Source organism: Alexandromys fortis, unplaced genomic scaffold, assembly GCF_014885135.2.
Source record: "Alexandromys fortis isolate MF-2015 unplaced genomic scaffold, M_Fortis_MF-2015_v1.1 scaffold_81, whole genome shotgun sequence".
NCBI classification, from domain to species: Eukaryota; Metazoa; Chordata; class Mammalia; order Rodentia; family Cricetidae; genus Alexandromys; species Alexandromys fortis.
In genome coordinates, this window is record NW_026067960.1 from 4,435,085 (window position 1) to 4,449,215 (window position 14,131).

The 14,131-nt window shown below is 49.6% G+C and overlaps 2 protein-coding genes across 2 annotated transcripts in view; both read right to left on the minus strand.

Moving 5' to 3' along the window:
• Window positions 1-5,189: 5,189 nt before the first annotated feature.
• On the minus strand, window positions 5,190-10,870 carry Ankrd60 (ankyrin repeat domain 60). The gene is made up of 2 exons (XM_050152948.1): window positions 10,786-10,870; window positions 5,190-5,347 (listed from the first exon to the last, which is right to left on the minus strand). Exons 1-2 carry the CDS (start codon window positions 10,868-10,870, stop codon window positions 5,190-5,192), a joined length of 243 nt encoding a protein of 80 aa, XP_050008905.1.
• Window positions 10,871-13,175: 2,305 nt separating this feature from the next.
• Window positions 13,176-14,131, minus strand: part of LOC126508048 (serine/threonine-protein phosphatase 4 regulatory subunit 1-like) — an 82,214-nt gene continuing 81,258 nt past the window's right edge. Inside the window, 1 exon segment of the mRNA XM_050152927.1 lies at window positions 13,176-14,064. Coding sequence (XP_050008884.1) covers window positions 13,913-14,064 — 152 coding nt within the window. The 3' untranslated portion in view covers window positions 13,176-13,912.

The window sequence follows — 14,131 nt, forward strand, 5'->3', positions numbered from 1 at the left end:
AGCCAGGAGTTAAACTGTCACGAAAGTCATGTTTTAACTCTGGAACACTCTAGAACAATCTAGAAACTTCTGCCTTGCCTTTCTGATGGAGCTGAGTCCCCACGTCCTTTTTCCAGGCACCAGGCCTTATCTTCAGCTTCTCTGCTTGTAGTCTGCACTTGCCTCACTAACCCCACTGCAGGGTCTCAGGTCTAGACTCAGGCAGAGTGTTGTAGTCTGCACTTGCCTCACTAACCCCACTGCAGGGTCTCAGGTCTAGACTCAGGCAGAGTGTTGCATGGCACCAACAGCAGGGACTCTGAGCTAGTCGGCTCCCGGGGAACGGAGGTGCTTAGGAAAGTGGGAAGGAGCACAGAGGTTTGTGGGTACCACTGGATTGGGACTATAGGAAGAGGCTGCCAGCCTCTCCTCTCTCTCTCTGTCTCTGTCTCTCTCTCTCCCTCTGTCTCTCTCTGTCTCTCTCTCCCTCTCTCTCTCTCTCTCTCTCTCTCTCTCTCTCTCTCTCTCTCTCTCTCTCTCTCTCTCTCTCTCTTTCTCTCTTTCTCTCTCTCTCCTGTTTGTCTCTTTTGCTGTTTCCTCCATCCCTAAGGCCACATGAGCCCTTGCCAGAAGGATACGAAAGCAGCCCCTTGACAGGCCCCTTGTTTGGAGGCTTGTAGGCCCTGCTCCCAGCTTCACCTAAGCCCCATACTCAAGAAGCAGACCCCTCCGAGCTGGCTTGACCAAAATCGTGTCACTCCTGGCCACAGAAATGATTAGTCGCATAGGTTTGACAAATTCACAACCTACGCTGTGCACGACCTCCTGACGCAGGCCAGTGCTCTCTCTGCACGATAACAGGGGTGCTATTATCATTCCTGCTATTGCTCCTATTATGCGGGTGCATTAGATGGCCTCAAAAGGGAGAGATAATTGGCTACCATCACCCCAACCGGTGTGATTGGTGCCACGTACAAAGAGCTGAAAATTAAAGGCTGGCATTGTCGGGCCTGGTGGGGACAAAATGGATTACAAAAGAGACAAGATCACCTGCTCCATTACACCCTCCCAGAGACATTGGTAAGAGGACAACCAATTTGGTGTCTGATTTAGATCTGTTCCTTCTTTTGTTGCCTAATGAGTGCCATGGGGGCCACCGTGGGAGCTGCAAGGTTGCCTCAGAGCAGTGTGAGGGGCAAAGGCACTCAGGAAAGCATTAAACTCTTTAACACGGCCCCAGAGCTGGCTTTCTCCGGAGCCTCCCTCATGACCAAGTCGGTAGGGTCCTTGTTCCCAGACTTGATCATCCAGTAGAGGAGGGACAGCCTGCGTTCAAAATTTCTGCGCTTCAGACGCTGGGCAATGGTGATGGGTGTTTCCCCCTTGGCGTCTCTGTCATGAATGGAGGCACCACGTTCCAGTAAGGGCCTGATGCAGTCCATCCTGCCCATGGCTGCAACCACATGCAGGGGCGTCCTGCCCAGAGGTGATTTGCCCAGACAATTTGCTCCTGTAAGATAAAAAAAAAAAAAAAAAAAAAGACCCATTGGAGTAGTCTGCTCTCCCAGGCGGGAGTCCCACCGTCTGACCCTGAGGTACCTCAAGAAGGATCAAGGGAGGGTTGACACTGCTCCCAGGGACATGGTGGCAGTCCTTATCTTATCATCCCTCCCATTCAACCTGGTTCTATGGGGCACCCATTCCAGTCTCCTGCTCCAAGTCTATCACTGAATCTTGCTGTCTGGGGAGCACTCTTTGATGTCTTTGTCTGCCTCTCACTACACTGCTTAGTCATTCCAATGCTATCCCCACCCCTTCTTGTGCTTTCTACTGATTCCCTTTGCTCCAGAGGCTCCAGGTCCATGTACTTCCTGTCTTTACCCATAACTACATTATTCTGCACCTGCCCCAGGCTCTTTGCACACACTATTCCTGTTACAGACTACACTTGCATTTTTTCTTCTTCTTAGGATTTCAGTAATTTCCTTAGCTCTTCCTCTCTACAACCTTTACCCCAATCTATACAAGCTCAGTCTGCACAATGTTTAATGCATCCCATATGTGGCTAGCTATGGAATTAATCATTTGTAATCCCTGGCTGGCTTTCCCACCTAAGATCCATGCTGGCTTTTTGTCCCCAGCACACAGCTAGAGGTTCTGGGGAGGTGACAGGGGATTACAGCCTATGCATGGAAAGATCTGGGTTCTCTCTGCCTCCTGCAGACAGATGGACTAATGACAAGGGTCCAGCATGGACTCACGGGGTAACAAAAATCATGACACAGAAAACAAGGCAATTCAATTCAACCCAGCCGGCACTGCGGCTGCTGCCACAGTCCGACTGAGCTATGGCTGGCTGACGAGGCGAAGCTCAAGTAGGCTTCCAGAATGCGGGCATGACTCTGTACCTCCCTCTGTGGTGGCTGCAGAGGATGGAAAACTTTGCAAAGCTGGCCGTCATTTTGTAACTGGTGCCTTCAAATACATCACGGCTCTATCAGAGCGAAGATGACTTTTTATGAGCTTAAAGGACTGCTGGGCTGTGAAAGGCCATCTTTCATTGTATAAGAGAAGTGCAGAAAGGCAGTGTGGAATGGCAGAGAACATGGTGTTATCACCCAGCCATCCCTGAGCCCTGTAGCAGAGATGTGACATGCCAGGCTTCTGCCCTGGAAAGTTGAGGTGTCTCCCACCCTTCCTGGTAGAAGGGGGTGATAGCCAGGACTGAGCAAGACTGCAGATGAAAACAACAGGGCTGGAGGTGGCAGCTTAAAAGGCCAGAGGTGCTTGCTAGTCCTTCCTTTTCTCAAGGAAGTCAGAGCTCTGGGTGGTCTGAACCTGCGGCACTGTTTTTAGTGGATTGTCTTTCAATCAGGGGTGCCATTCTCCCAACCAGGGAGAACAAAAGATCCCCTGACATCTGTCCAGACACAGTGCTGACTACAGTTTTGAACAAAGGGACAGATGGACAGATGGTCACCCTCAAGGGGAGACAGGAAGAAAAGGAGGAGTGGTGAGCATCTTTCTGAGGATCTAATTTGAGAGGAACCTCCAGCCAGCCTGTTGGCCACTCCTTGTGATACCCAAGGTGAGGTCCTTTGGGACCACTGCATTTCTGTGGAGCCAGGATGAAGACAGACTATGGGCTACTCAGAAAGGACAAGTTTGGAAGTTCTGGACACCCCGTGTCTTACTGTCCTATAATTTTGGTCCTGCCACAGAGAATGTTCTAGAGATCCAGCCCAGAGATGTGCAAACCTCCATAAGAGCCCCTCAGGAGACGTGTTTGGTGGGTGAGGACTGGGGTGTAGGGAGCCACTGCTGAAGAAACAAGATAGATCACTATGTCCTCCCAACCAGACCAGGTGGTGCTTTCTGCGGAATTACCAAGTTCTAGGAGATACTGCAAGGCATCCACGTGGCCTCTGTGTGCGGAGATGTACAAGGCCACAAACGCCCTCTGGGCGGTCCACTGCCTCCACTGCTCCCCCTTAAAGTGCTGTGAGTTCGCCGTTCGGTAGAAGGTGTCCTCGCTGATGCCAAGACAAGACAGCTGGGTGAGAGAAACAGGTCAGGGTCGTCTCCAGAGCGTGACCCACACCCCAGGGCGCATGAGGTCCTACTTGATTCAAACCAGGGAGCACAGTGGGAGGAGGGGGATGCTGACAGGGGACACTGTTCAGTGACCTGCATGCCCTCAGGAAGGGCAGCCACCCCTAGTCAGGCAGGGGACACAGGATGGCCTTCCTGTCAGGTGTTCTGAAGGGAGAAAGTAACTTTGCTAGTGTTCAAAGGAAGATGTTTGTGGCCCTTTCGAAATAACAACACAACACGGTACCCTGAAGGAGCTCAAGAAGAGGGAAGTCCTCTAGGAGCTGTGATGGATTCTGCATTCCTTTCCAATCTACTTCCGTGTCCACTGTCAACTTCTTGAAACTTTCTGAACTCTGTTGGCAGGTAGCTAGCCTGCCATAGAACCCTCTTGGGGACGGGAAGAGTGCCATGGTTACCACAGTGAGGACCGTGCTTCAGAGGTCCAGGGTCAGGGAGGGGGTGGGATGAGGAGGGGCAATGGGGTCAGGAGCACAGGGAGCAGAGGGCAACAGTTACCTCCTCAGGCAGGAGGGGATAAGTCGAGGCAGTGGCTAAATTTCCAGGAAAGAGGAGAAAAACTGGGAAAGGAGAAATTGGGGATGTAGAAAAATGCCTGGAAAACATACTACGGGTGGGGTTGGATAGACCTCCCTCCTGTGTCTCAGGCCTGGGGTCTGTGATACGGAGACTACCACCAACCCTCCTTTCCCCAGATGCACCCAGCACTCAATCTTCTCTTGAACCCCGTCCCACCAGGACACTGCCTCTTCCTCCCCAGGATCTCAGAGCTCTACCCCTCAAAGTCTTCAGAAGGAAGAGCACACACTTGTCCCGGAGCCAACCATTCATCTTCACAGAAGGGGTGAGCATTCCTGTCCTGGTCTTCCTTCCCAGCCTCCCTAGCAGAGACAGTGGGTTGCCCAGCAGGGGGTCTGGCACACAGTCTGCTGTCCAAGGTTGCAGGGAGCCAGTACGTGCAGCCTCCATTACAAGATGGCGCCTGGCTCCTGCAGGGCTGGAGTAAACAACTCCATATAAGGTCATAGCCAGTACCACCATCTCGGGCATGCTCAGTGTCCTCAGTGTGCCAGACCTATCAGGGAGCTTGGAGTGGCTGCTGAGACACTTTGACCAATAGGAGGCCTGCATGTGCCCCTAGTCCCTATATAAGCAGCTGGGGGGGGGGTGCTCTCTTTCTGCTCTCCCTTCAACCAAGAGGCTCCAATAAAGCATGATTTGGGGAAAATCCTCGTCTGGTGGCTGTTCTTTCCTGCTGGTCAGGGAGTTCGCCGCACAAGGTGACCCCATCCCCCTAATCAGGCCGAACCTCCTGGGATATTTCTGCTCAGTTGTTCAAGGCACACAAGTCTCTGAGCATGGAGCTACAGCCCCGTTCTTAGGATTAAAATTTCATTGTCAACTTGACTAACATGTAGATATTTGGAAAGGCACCCCTTGAGCTCCACCGCGGGTGAAGTAAACACATTTCTAAGCTGTAAAGAAGTGAACCCAGGGGACTCAAGCCCAGAGTGGCTGGAGATACGCCATTTTTCTTCCCTACTCTGAGGCCTTTATCAAATGCTCATGCTAAAGATTTGGGGGGTGTCCCTCAACCCCTAATATTGAAAGAAGCATGAAACCACCTTACTGGGGTCCCCTTCCACGGCTGCCAAGACCAGTTCTGTCCAACCATCGTAATGCCAGATACATAATGAAATCACTGCGCCGGGGATGACATCGTAGAACCTCAGGGTGGCATCGTCCATCAAAATCCCTGTGGGGAACAATTTTTCCTTTTAACAAAATTAGGATTTAAAGAGAAATCACTGTATCAGTTGAGATAGTGTCTGACCTTGAATCACGCAAAGATACATTTAAGATCTTGAGCAAAGGGGGGGAGGGGGAATGTCTCTCCCTTGATGGCTGCACAGGAGCCCGTTTGCTGCTTCTAATGCTCTTTAGAAAATTAATTTGGCTCAGCTCAGATCGAAGCTGGACCCAAAAAGAAAAAAAAAAATCATACACAATAGCAATGATTTATAAAATTTTGTAATTACAGCTTGTCCTGTTGGGGAAAAATACATGAGTCAGTGAAATCGTTTTATGAGGCAAACTCTACAAATAGAACTACTTAAATTTGAGCTATACATCACAGGCCCGACAGTGTACTTAGCAAGTTATATACCTTCGACTCAATACCGACTCCAGGGAATGCTGCCATTAGCTGGCTAAACGGATGAGAGTGACGCACCAAAGGCCTTGCAGATGACAGACAGCCCTCGTCAGGGTTTCTCCATGTCGTCTTAACTGACACTCTCAACTAGGTAACTAATCCTCTCTACCCCACACACCACAGTCTCCAAGGCTTCCGTCGTGACACATCAGCCGCACCCACGGCTAGCTCTCGCAGTGAAGGACATCCCCCAGACATTGCCCCTGGTGGGGACACATTGTCCCCATATAAGCCTATGGTAACATCAGAAGCAAAATATCAACACTCACTGTATTTGGACCTGAGTGTCAAGAGTTCTCGCCTGACCCAGCTTGGCTTCTTGAATAAAATGGATACTTGAAGAACAGAGGACCTAGATAGGCCCCTAGGCCCACATACATAAACCAGCCAGGCTTAGTGGCACACACCTGTCATCCCAGAATTTGGGAGCTGGAGACAGGGGGACCAGGAGTTCAAGACTACCCTGAGATATATGAGAACCTGCCTAAAAAATAAATAGATAGATAAATAATAAATAAGTAAATAGTTGAGGGGCCTTATGTAGGGAATGTTTTTTGAAATGTGGTAGTATTTAGTTTCTCTTTTAAAACACATACACATGTTTCTTTCTTGGTCACCTACCATCTTAGGGACCACAGAAGACTTGGGTTGTCCATAAGCAATAATGATCTACCCAAGCTATACCGGGACTCTCTCAATTGAGCAGAATCTGTGAATGTTCTGGTTTCTTGCCCCTCCAGCTTCCATGGCTCTCCCTCCTGGGGAGCAAAGTGAGGCTGAGCCCCGCTAGGATGTGAGTGACAGAGCAGACTCCCCCCAGGCTCGTGGGTACCACTTGATGACCAGACTCTCAGGAGGAGGAAGACAGAAAACTCTGGCCAGCGAATCTGTAAATTAGGGTCTTATTTGTGGCTTGAACATGGGAGCCAGCCTGTCACTAGCCTAGGACAACTTGACTTTCTAACCTCTTTGTACATGTCCAGGAAGAGATGGGTTTCTTCACTCACAGTCGTTCCTATACAATCGCTAGCACATTCCCTCTGCAGACAGGCAGCCACTGAGACAAATGCTACTAATTATCAACAGATACATAAATGATTGGCAGGGGCACTGCTGGCCCATGAATTCACTTGACTTGTTTTGGCCTGGCCATCGAGACAATCTCCCGCCATGATCTCACTTGCCCTTCCTTCCCTCTGCCACCTTGGAGGTGGGCAGATGGGCCAGCCAGTTATTTATAGGCAGGGGCCCAAATGTCTCTTAGCGACATATCGGCACCATCTCCACCGTGCCAGCCGCAGTCAGCCCAGCCCAGGGGTCAGGCCTCCAACAGTTGCTAAGTGACTGCTGAGTCTCAACACTGTGACATCAGTGTGAAGTCACCCCACCTCTCATTCCCTCTTCAGCTTGCTTTAATTTCTTGCTCATTGGTGAAGACAAAAGAACCAGCGAGGGGCCAGAGTTAGGAGGATACATAATTTTCAAATTCCTTGTTGGGGGGACAGTCACTCAGTCCCCCGACTATGCCTCATCTCTTTCATAACTTGTCAGCTATAGAATGGGGCTCAAAACACAGCTTAGAGCTCCATAAAGCTTCAAGAATATCGAAAGCATCTTTACACAACTCTAAGGAAATATATGTGCCATGGAAAACAGCCTATTTTTTAAGAGCAGCAAGGAAAAGTGTTTTGGCCTTGCCTGCACACACACTGGCAAACTGCAGAGTCATTCCTGTCCACCGGGGAACAGCACAGAGAATTCTGGAGCTAATGGGGCTCTGCTTTCCGGATTAGGAAACTGAGCCCAGGAAGGGCAGCTCAAGAACGCTGAGCTGAGCGTGGGGACAGGCTGCTCTCAGAGCAGTCTCCTTCGCTCCAGGCCCTGCAGTGCTCCGCAGTGTCTCCGGACTACGGGCTGCTCATTCCCCAGGCAGCCTAGAGACACTCTCTCTCTCTCTCTCTCTCTCTCTCTCTCTCTCTCTCTCTCTCTCTCTCTCTCTCTCTCTCTCTCTCTCTCTCTCTCTCTCTCTCTCTNCTCTCTCTCTCTCTCTCTCTCTCTCTCTCTCTCTCTCTCTCTGTCTCTCTCTGTCTCTCTCTCTCTCTGTCTCTGTCTCTCTCTCTTTCTCTGTCTCTCTCTGTTTCTCTCTCTCTTTCCCCCCCCCTCTCTCTCTCTTCCTCTCTCTCTCCCTCTCTCTCTTTCTTCATTTTCTTGAAGGGTTTTGCGTTGATTTCCATCAGGTGGGGAGATGATGGAGCCCAAGGGGCTTTGATCCTGTTCTCATATCCTAAACATTGTAGGGAATGGGGCCAGGGACAGCTACATCCTCAGGTTGAGGGAAGGATTTAGATGGAAGGATAGGCTGCTGAGCCTCTCACCTCCACTGGGTGCCTCCCCATGGAATTTGTGTAGACCAGGGTTTATGGGGGTCCTGATTCAAGAGAGCTGCAGGTATTAGGTTCTAATTCTGCTGGGCTCCCTTTGAGCCCCCCCCCAATATGGGAAAGGACATAGCTTGGACCTTGGGGTTTAGATAGACTAGTAGTGTCAGAGTTAGGGGTCCTGATGAGGGCAGGATTTACTCTGGACTTGGGGTTCTCATGACAGCAGGGGTTGCTGGCTGCTTAGGGGTCCTGGTTTAAGAGCAATCTGTGGCCGAATTTAGGATCCTTTCATGGACTGGTTTAGGCAGCTGAGAGTAAGGAGTCAAACAGCTCTCCCCTGAGAGTTAGGATCCTGCTACCGACAGAGTTTGCCCTAACTTTGGGGTTCTGATATGAGTAGGTTAGGCTAAGGGATCTGTATTGAGTTTTGGGGTCCTCATGAATAAGGGTTACTTTAAACCTTTGCTTCCTCACCGGCACACAGCTGGCATCAGCTTTGAAATGCTCCTAACACATGTTGGTGGGGGTGGGAAATTGAAGAGAGGCGGGCTTGGCTTCACTTTGGGGGGTCCTGCTGTAGGCAGGCTTTATTTAATCCTTGGAACCCTTAGGAGACACTTAGCTTGGACTGGGATCCTGCTGTGATCATGCATAGTTTGAGGAGTGCCTTTCAGAGGTGCACAGAATTGGCTTTGGGTTTGGGGGTCCAGATGTGGGCAAGGTCCTTATGTAGACTGGGGTTTGGCTGCACAGATGAATGGTGAGATATGGGGGGAGGAGTGTCTCAGAATTGGGTACGTAGGCTTGGTGTTGATACTTATGATGTGGGTGGAGTCTGCTCTGGGATTTAGGGTGCTGGAGTGGCCGGGGGCAGCTTTAGAGCATTTGAGGTTCAAAACACAGCAGTGTGTGGACAGATTTTGGGACCCTGAGTTTGTCTCATCTTCGGTATCCCTTTGTGGATACAGCCATGGAGGATTCCAGGTCCTGAGGGTCATGTGGTTAGCCTGGGGACTTGGGGCTCATATTTGACCAGGTTTGTTTTGATTTGGGAATCCTAAGGTGGGTAGGGTTGGTTTTGAGTTTCAGTCTCTTTGTGTAAATGCAGCTGCTGGAGGATCTGGGGTTCTGAAGGAGTGACAGCTAGTCTGGAGACCTGGGGTTCAGTCTTGGGTAGGTATATTCTGGATTTGGGGATACCAGGGTAGGAAGGAAGCATTTGGTTTAATTTTGACATTCTTATGTAAATAAGTTGTTGGAGTAGTTGGGGTTCTAAGAGTGATGGCTAGCCTAGATACCTGAGGTTCAAACTTGGGGTTTGGGTTTGTTCTGAGTTTGGGGTCCCTGGATAGGCAAGGTTTGTTTTGCATTTTAGCATCTCTATATGCACACAGTAAGGGTTTGGGGGGCTACAGTAGTAGTTATCCTGGGAGAGTTGGGGGTTCAGCTTTGGGTAAATAGATATGTTTGTTCTAGGCTTGGGGGTTGTAGGATGGGCAGGTTTTATTTTGAATTTTAGCACCGTTGAATGAATATATACTTGGTGTGAGTTGTGTGTGTGTGTGTGTGTGTGTATGTGTGTGTTAGTGGTTAATGGGGGGGATTTGGACATTCAACTTTGTTCTGGGTTTGGGGGTTCCAGGATGGGAAGGTTTCTTCTGAATTTTAGCATCTGTATGTAGATACAGTTGATGGAAGCATCTAACAGTCACGGTAAGTCAAGATTTGGTCATGTTTGCTCGCATTTGGGTTGGGGGGGGTCCCTGGCGTGGGTAGGATTTAATGTTCAGTTTCTTTGAATGGCCATTGGGGGTGGAGGACTTGGGTTTCTGAGGCTATGATAGATAACTAGTAATCCTGAGACCTGGAGTTTAGTCTTGGCTGTCTTTGCTCTGGGTATTGAGGGTCCTGGGACTGGCTGGCTTCTTTTGTGTTTGTGCAGTCCTGTGTGGATACAGTTGATGGAGTTTTAGGGTTTTGACCTAGTTATTGTTGGCTTGAAGATTTGGGGTTCAATCTTGGGCAGATGTGCTCTGATATTGGGGTTCTAAGACCAGCAAGGTTCATCTCAGCTTCTGGAATGCTTGCACAGATAGCCTGGCTACAGAATTTGGGGTTCACTACTTAGGGTTGGTTTTGGATTCAGGATCTCACAGGGAAAAGGCCTGTCCTTGATTGGGGGGTGGTGGTCTGTTGAGGTCTAGTTTTGCTTCAAGTGATGACTTGCTTGGGTTCCTTATAAAGACAGAGGATCTGGGCTGCCAAGAGGGTCTTGCTGTGGATTGAGATTTGAGGTTCTGAGTAGCCTGAGCTTGCTCGAGTTTGGCAGACTGGAGCCAACAGACAGAATGTTTATAAACCAGGTCCACCTTTACATTTGGGGTCTAATGAGAAACCTGTGTGTTTGGAGTTAGGGGCCTCTTGAGTGGCCTGCGCTCCAAGGGGCCCTTCTAGATGGGGTTCAGGGTGGTTGGAGTTGACTTGGTCACCTTGGGACCTCTGGTAGTTAGATATATTTTGGAGACCCAGGCAGGAGTGGGCCGGGGCCCTTGCGTGGAAGGAGCTCATGGGTGCGGGAAGGGACTGGGCAGGGGCCACCTTGGTCCAGGAACTGCAGCCGCTGTAGGTTGAAGGGGATGCCGACCATCAGGTCCAGCTCCTCTTTGAGCTCCCGCACCGTCATGTCATTGCGGCAGTTGGCCACGCGGAACAGCTCCCCAGTCTCCTCCAGTTTCACCCGCAGGAAGAAGACGTCAGGGGCCAAATCTGGCGACACAATGGAGGCGCGCGGGTCCCCTGATTGTCCCTTAATCCGCGCGCGGGCACGGCTGGTAGGGGGAGCGGTGCGCGCGCCCGCCTTGGGGTCGTGCCGAGGGGTGCCCCCCTGCGGCTTCCGCGGCCGCACGCCCGCCCCCGCCACGTCCGCCGACCTCAGCATGGCCCGCGTCATCCCGCGCGTCATCACCGCCCCCGCTTGGGCCCCCGAGACGGGAGAGGGGGCGCCCACGCTTCCGGTTCCCCGCCACCTCCCGCCGCAGCCCTCGCCAGCCTCTTAGCGCTGTGGGGAATCGACTTCCGTCTGTCCAAGGCAGAATGCAAGATCAGGGAGAACCATCCGAAAACGCTAGGCCCGCCGTTTCTAAGGTGGGCTCCAGGACTGCCCCCATGTGCTTCCAGAACACAGTAACCCAAGCAGACCTGGATCACAAAGGAAGTGACCCAGGCTTGCGTGGAAACGGCATCAAGCCCATGCATCCTGACACTACAGCATCCTCGAGGGAGGAAAGTATGGAATACATTTCATGGGACAGGCTAGGCTAAAACCTTTTCAAGTAGAGCTCACACCGGGGGTGGGGGTGGGGACCTCAAATATCAGACCCAAGTAAGGTCTTCAGGGGTTGAAGGAAGCACCAGGGAAAGGGCAGGGAGCTAGAATACCTTTAGAAAACTGTTATTACCAAAATAAAATACAGCTTGAAAAAAATGCATTTGGTACAGCAGTTACAGAAATTTGGGCTGAGAGGCACTGTGGTCCAGGCCACCCACGCACCTGGGGATAGGGGTAGGGTTCAAGATGACATCCTTGACTATACAGTAAGCCAGTAACACAAAGGGGGAGGGGCTTAATCCTTTTATATCGAAGAGAGGTTCATTCTAAACAACAGATAACTCATTTGTACAGCGCCCAGGGTGGCCCTTTTTCCTGCAGAACTGGATCCCAAGGCTCCACCCATGCAAGGACAGCTCTCTACCTATCACTGAGCCATAGTCTACATGGCTGGCCTTGTTACCTGAAGGAACTGTTCACAATGGATCTCAGTGCCCAGATTCTACCTCAGAACACCGGTCTTTGTTCTTTTATTTTTGTTGTATTCAAGACAGGTTTCTGTGTAGCCCTGGCTGTCATGGAACTAGCTCTGTAGACCGGATGAGCTTAAACACAGTGATCGGCTTTCCTTTGCTTCGGGAGTGCTGGGATTAAAGGTGTGTGCCACCACCGCCCTGGCTTTTTGTTTTTCTTTATAGAAAATTATGCTCTGTAAAGAATCCAAGATTCCAGCTGATTTTAATAGAGCCATCTTCATTCACTTCGTAGGCAATAAAAGCTTGCTTGTTGTAGAAGCCCAGCAGTATGGTGTGTCTATTTGCTGTAGGCACACAACCTAGACTGTTCTTGTTTTTTTTTTTTTTTTTTAAATCTTTTGCCTCTAACTTTGATAAATTAACTCTGCCAAAGCAGCCCAAACGTCGTCTGTGCTTGCTGAGTTCTTTACACATTTCCCATTCTGTTTGGCAGTGTAGATTCTTCTTTTTAAATAACAAGATCAATGGCGTCTGGGGACCTACAAGGGGTATTCTGTATACCAGGAAATTCAACATAGAAGTTTACAGGATTTTTGTTGTTTTGTTTTTTAAGCTCCTGGGTCCCATGGGTTGCTCTCCCACCTTTGCCATGTTAAAATCAGAAACAAAGCTGGGGTAGACACAGGTACAGAGCCATACCCAAATGTCTACAGTATACAGAATTATTAATGAATGGAAAGCTTTTTAATCTATACAGCATCTTTCTGTTTTCTGTGTACTTAAACCAACATAGAGTATCTAACTCCTCAAACCAATGTTGCCTGGAGAAAGTGCTGGTCAAAATTATGGCTTCTTTTTTCTTTTGAGTCTAAAGTGTAAGTCAATATCCATGCATCTCAACAGTCAGCCTCCTTCTCCCACCTGAGTCCCTATTTTTGTTTGTTTGTTAGTTAGTTTTTGTTTTGTTTTTTTCGAGACAAGATTTCTCTGTGTAGCTTTGGAGCCCATCCTGGACTCACTCTAGACCAGGCTGTCCTTTGCCTCCCAAGTGCTGGGATTAAAGGCATATGCCACCACTGCCTGACTGAGTCCCTATTAAAAACAACCTAGGCTCGCTACTCTCAAAGACCAATACACATTTTTTCCCATCTCTGAAGGGAATATCCTGAGTACAGTGGTTTATAACAACAATACATGACCCTAGGGGAGCCCACAGCAGAGGACACAGTTCAAAGGTCACCAAAGCAGCTGCACGTGCAACAGTTCCAGAGCAGGTCACGACTTCCCACGACGTGTTTGTCCACTGTTGGGAGGCCAGTGTTACAGTCATATATTTTCTTCCTGTCAAGTTATTTACATATGTACAGTATTTCAGCTGGAGATAAAATACAATGCCATAAACTCCATTTTCTCAGAAAGGATTAGGGCAGCAAGCCCAGAGAAAACATACAAGCTTTTATTAAATTACTTTATTGGCAAGGGAAGCTGTATTTACGTTTGGTTTCCTTGGATAGGGTTTCCTTGGATAGGCAGGCCTGGAATTCTTTAGATTGACCTTGAACTCTTGATCTCCCTGTCCCAGTCTCTTAGGTGCTGGGGTTACAGATGTGAACAAACTATACCACACTCTGGTGGCGGGGATGGGGGGTGGGGGTGGGAGTTTAAGTAACACAGTCTCTCCTAAAACACAAACGGCTGGTCACAGCTGATCGTGTGGAAGCCAGAGAGTCACTGGTGCCGAGATCCACAACCTTTCTAAACTGCAAAGGATCAAGTCTGCACAGGTGGGAAGCACAGGGCTGCCCTATCACCTGAAATAGGCCTCCTTCAGAAGCTCCAATACAATTGGATCCCCTTCAAGTGACAGGCATGTGTACACTGAAGCCATCCCTGTGCACCCATGACAAGGTTGTGTGTGGCTTTACTTTTCCAGTATAGTGGTGTCTATTGCAGTCTGCATCTTTGGTTCTAGGGAAGCAAAAAATGAAACATCTTGGTCCAGGTCAGACTGCAGAGCCAAGAGAGTCTCTTCAACAACTTCAAGATGATGGTTCCCGGCATTTCTAAAATATGCTAAGGAGAGAAAAGTTGGAGTTATATGTGCCATGAACTGTGTTCTAGAACATATCCTAATTTTGTT